The 4,413-nt window shown below is 34.8% G+C and overlaps 1 protein-coding gene across 1 annotated transcript; it reads left to right on the forward strand.

Moving 5' to 3' along the window:
* Positions 1-993: 993 nt before the first annotated feature.
* Positions 994-3,737, forward strand: LOC134250893 (peroxisomal sarcosine oxidase-like). The gene is made up of 8 exons (XM_062733252.1): positions 994-1,103; positions 1,270-1,421; positions 1,525-1,738; positions 1,937-2,119; positions 2,452-2,598; positions 2,933-3,082; positions 3,233-3,308; positions 3,422-3,737. Exons 1-8 carry the CDS (start codon positions 1,002-1,004, stop codon positions 3,544-3,546), a joined length of 1,149 nt encoding a protein of 382 aa, XP_062589236.1. The 5' UTR covers positions 994-1,001; the 3' UTR covers positions 3,547-3,737.
* Positions 3,738-4,413: the final 676 nt, after the last annotated feature.

Raw genomic sequence — 4,413 nt, forward strand, 5'->3', positions numbered from 1 at the left:
ATTAAATTAAAAAAATTGTTATAGCGAATTAAATTCGTTATAACAAATTCGACACATAGGCGTCGGAACCGGGGGGGGGGGGGGGGGGGGGGGGGGGGGGGGGGGGCTAGAGGGGCTTAGCCTCCCCCCACTTTTTTTCCAAATATATCCTTAGTATAGACATTGAACATATCTTTGTAGGTTTAGCCCCCACTTTCCACAGATACGTTTTAGTACAGGTTAAGAATGGGGAAAGTGGTGGTGTTTGGAAAAAACTTTTTTTGGTACTGAAGTTCGAACCTATCCCCCCCCCCCCCCACGAAATAGGATTTTCGTGTTTTGGAAATGGACATTTCCCCCTTGTTTTTTGCTTGTCAGGTTTTTTTGAAGGTACAAAAAATTTTTTTTACACTTAGCCCCCCCCCCCCCCCCACTTTCAATTTGATTCCGACGCTAATGCGACAATTCGTTGTATCGGATTCAAAAATATTTTTCGATAGGTAATAAATGGGCTTCCGTAAGGATATCGTATATTTAAGGTCCCCCCAATTAATATGGTTAATGATGTAGAAATGTTAAAGGTAATATGCAGGGTAAAGATATACCCGAATGCACATCCATACATATGGAAAAAATTATATTAAGCAACCAACATGTAAGTATATTATATTCGATGCAATAAATTTCTTTTTTCTAGACAAACCTTTTTATTGTCAAGGTACAGGACACACATATTACTTTTCATATAGTTGAACTAATGGCAAATGGTTGGCGATATGCAATTTAAAATGACGCTATCGCCTTTGTTAATTGGAGCGGGGAAAATGTTGATGGGCGGTAACCGTCATCTTGTGTATGGTGAAGTGCTAAGGACAAAATGTACACTGTTTAATTCCTAGCAAGACATGTAGACAATCTGAAAAACTGTACATTCAAAAGGTTCAAAAATCAAGTATAATAAAAAAAATTTACTTCATTAATAATGATGCGTTAATGATTTTTAATAATTTTTGACAGAACCAATGGATTTGTATGACGTCATCGTAGTGGGGGCTGGTATTGAGGGTTCCTCCACAGCATACCATTTGGCAAAACATGGGAAGAAAACGCTGTTGTTAGAACAGGTAATACAAAAAATCTGATTTTGACATTCTGTTTAAATTAAGAGGAGGCTCTAAAATAAAAATATATGTTAACTTTGCAAAAAAAAAAAGTAAATTAAAGATCTTGAAATGATTCGCAATAAAACGACCCTATGTCTCGTAATACTTTAATATTTGTGTCTTTTAGTTTCCACTGCCTCACTCGCGTGGGAGTTCCCACGGCCAGAGCAGGATCACGAGGAAGGCGTACGGGGAGATGGAACATTACACGCTGATGATGAAGGAGTCGTACAATCTATGGGAAACTCTGGAGAAGGAGTCAGGACGAAAAATCTTTAAGTAAGCCGGAACCCCTCCAACAATTAAAGTTGAATAATGTTATGACGGTACACACTACTTTTAAATTATTTTTAAAAGAACTTGCAGCTTTTGTCTTGAATAGGCAAACGGGAATGTTGACAATGGGGTCAGCAGACGACAGGTTTACCATGGGAACGATCCGATGTCTGCAACGTCATGCTATCCCACACACCGTACTGAACTACAATCAAATGAAGCAAACGTACCCTATGGTAGAATTTCCAAAGGATTTTACGTTTGTAGTCGATAAGAGTGGGGGTATTTTAATGGCGGACAAGGCTCTGATGGCATATCACGTATGTAAACGAAAATTTTTAAATGGCTCTTTATAAAGTAGTTATTCATTTCTTAAATAAAAATGTAATACAATTTTTGTAAAGTATTTTTATTTATTCTTTTCCAATATCAATTTTATTATCTTTGTAGCATCCTATTAAAAATACTTAGGCTATTATTATGTCATGACAAGTAATTATCGCTACTTTGTATCACAGGACATGTTCCGTCGTTACGGTGGGACAATCAGAGATGGGGAGGAAGTGTTGGAGGTAATTCCGGGAGATAGGGTGGAGTTACGGACCGCTACCAATAGATACAGAGCAGGATCGGTCGTTCTGGCAGTAGGAGCGTGGGCAACAAAACTGCTACCCAAACTTCAAGTTCACCTGCCAATAAAGGTAAAATAAAGCATTATACAGTACAGTCTCACTCAGTCTCACTTACTTGTACTTTTACTTAATTTCAACTGCTTGTAATTATGAGGGCATATATAATATTTTAAACAATGTAGGTTTGAAGATAAAGACACTATATTGTGCTGAAATATTTAATGTTGCTTCTAGATAATTTACCTTTATAAAAATTATTGTTAATAAAAATATTCCAACATTACTGATTATTTTTTGTTAACTGAACACAGAAAAAGTCGCAATCAAAGTTTTAAGTATTTTGAATAAATCAAAATAAGCAGTATCAAACTTTTCTAGTATGTTCTGTCCTCATGTTGAAGGTCATGAGGATTAATGTCCTCTACTGGAAAGAGAAGGTCAGTGGTAGATACGGTCCTGACAAGTTCCCTGTGTTCCTACAAGAGAATGCTTATAGTGGTTTTACAGTTTATGGTCTGCCTAGTGAGGAATACCCAGGACTCGTCAAGGTTAGAAGGACATTGACAAGTTTGGAAAAATACAATTATAAGCTTAGTATGACGATAATTTTATTTTATAGAATGTTAGAGGGCAAAATTAAAAAAAAAACTTGAAATTTACACTCTATTTTTACTTACGGCAAAAAATGTTTATGAATAAAAGAAACAGGAATTACACTTTGTATAATATTTCAGATACATTTTTTTCTGTTGAAGTAATGTTCTCTTTGGCTTTGCAACGAATGTTCGATATCAAAAGTGTAAAAAACAATCAATGAATTCTTCGCATTTGGGACTGTGTAGATAGATATACTTTATTTCGTCGTTATGAACTATCTAACAGATTTGCCTCCATTGTGGACCGGAAGTAGATCCTGACACTAGAGACAAGGCCGATGACACGTGGGTGATTAATACGATGAAGAAATACATATCAAAACATTTTCCGGACCTAGAACCAGAGCCAGCTATATCTGAAACATGCATGTACACGGTAAACGGCTTATTAGTCTGAAAAAAATTTTAGGGTAATGTTGCAGATATAGAGACCTATATCATTTCGTGATTTAAAATCTGAATTGCATTAAAGGTATTTACTTTAAGTATGTTTCAATCTTTGACGTCATAGAATTCAAAATTTCAGTGGTCTGAAGATGAAAATTTCATCCTTGATCACCATCCTGCCTGGAGAAACATTGTCATCGGTGCTGGATTCTCGGGTATATTTTTTAGTTCATTAAATAAATTATTCAGAACTTGTTTTAAACAAAAGAAGAACAATATTGAGGAAATCAATGTAAAACGATATCTGTTTGATTTTATTTCGTATTAGGTCATGGATTTAAGTTGGCTCCAGTAGTTGGGAAAGTTCTGGCAGAGTTAGCCACAAATAAACCACCTTCATACGACATGTCGCCATTTAAAGCTCAACGATTTCGTCACAATGCTAAATTATAATGTCTTCCATGTAATGTAATCTGAAGAAATAAATAACATTGTTAAGTCATTAATCGATGCTATTAAAGTTATGATTTATGTTAATTTCAATTACAATTATATATACGTACTGTTGTGTATGTCTTCTGTTTTTTCTGTTGAGAGAAAATGTTCATGATTGATATCAAATGTTAACTGAAAATAAATAAATAATTTTTGGATAACTTTGCAAATGTTCGATTGTTTATTTTACGATTCGTAGCCTTATTTGTTTACAGAGGTTGTAAGTAATGGTCCAGTCATTTTTACTCAGCAAGGTAAGTATAGGATTTTTATTTTATTTTTTCGGTGGTCTGATCCCACTTGGATGTAGGGTTTGAAAATATTTAATTTTACTTCATGTTTTACCCACAGATGTAAATATTAATACATGTAAATAACAAAAAGTAGGGAAGCTAATAACACTGGGAAAGATTTAGAGAGAAAAGTCAGGCAGAAATATTTAGAACTGATTAAAAGAAGAAAAGATTTCATTAAAAATGTTATGTATATATACATGTATATACCTCTTTGAACTTTGATTGAAAAACAAAGTGTTTATATAATGGACTACATATAACACTTGGTATGAAACACGTTAATCAACATTTGACTCAATGATGAACTGCATTTGCCTTACGTCGCGGATTCGAATCCCACTTGGGACGTGGAGGCCGGTCCTTCGGATGAGACCGTATAAATCGAAGTCCAGTGTCGCAGTATATAGATGCTTCATTTTAAGGCTTTTTGAATTAAATTATAGATTAAAGAGTTACCTATCCTGGTCGGGGGTCGTAGTACCTTAACTACACATTATCAAAGTGAAAATAAAAGAAATTTGATGTTTCG

The sequence above is a fragment of the Saccostrea cucullata genome, unplaced genomic scaffold (assembly GCF_032062105.1).
Source record: "Saccostrea cucullata isolate Sc308-1 unplaced genomic scaffold, CSIRO_AGI_Scuc_v1 ctg15, whole genome shotgun sequence".
NCBI lineage: Eukaryota > Metazoa > Mollusca > Bivalvia > Ostreida > Ostreidae > Saccostrea > Saccostrea cuccullata.

Excerpts from the sequence above, each read along its gene's own strand:
- LOC134250893 (XM_062733252.1), top strand. The coding sequence starts at position 1,002 with ATGGATTTGTATGACGTCATCGTAGTGGGGGCTGGTATTGAGGGTTCC. Across the intron at positions 1,104-1,269 it reads AAACGCTGTTGTTAGAACAG|TTTCCACTGCCTCACTCGCG; the intron begins GTAATACAAAAA and ends TGTGTCTTTTAG. Across the intron at positions 2,120-2,451 it reads AAGTTCACCTGCCAATAAAG|GTCATGAGGATTAATGTCCT; the intron begins GTAAAATAAAGC and ends CTCATGTTGAAG.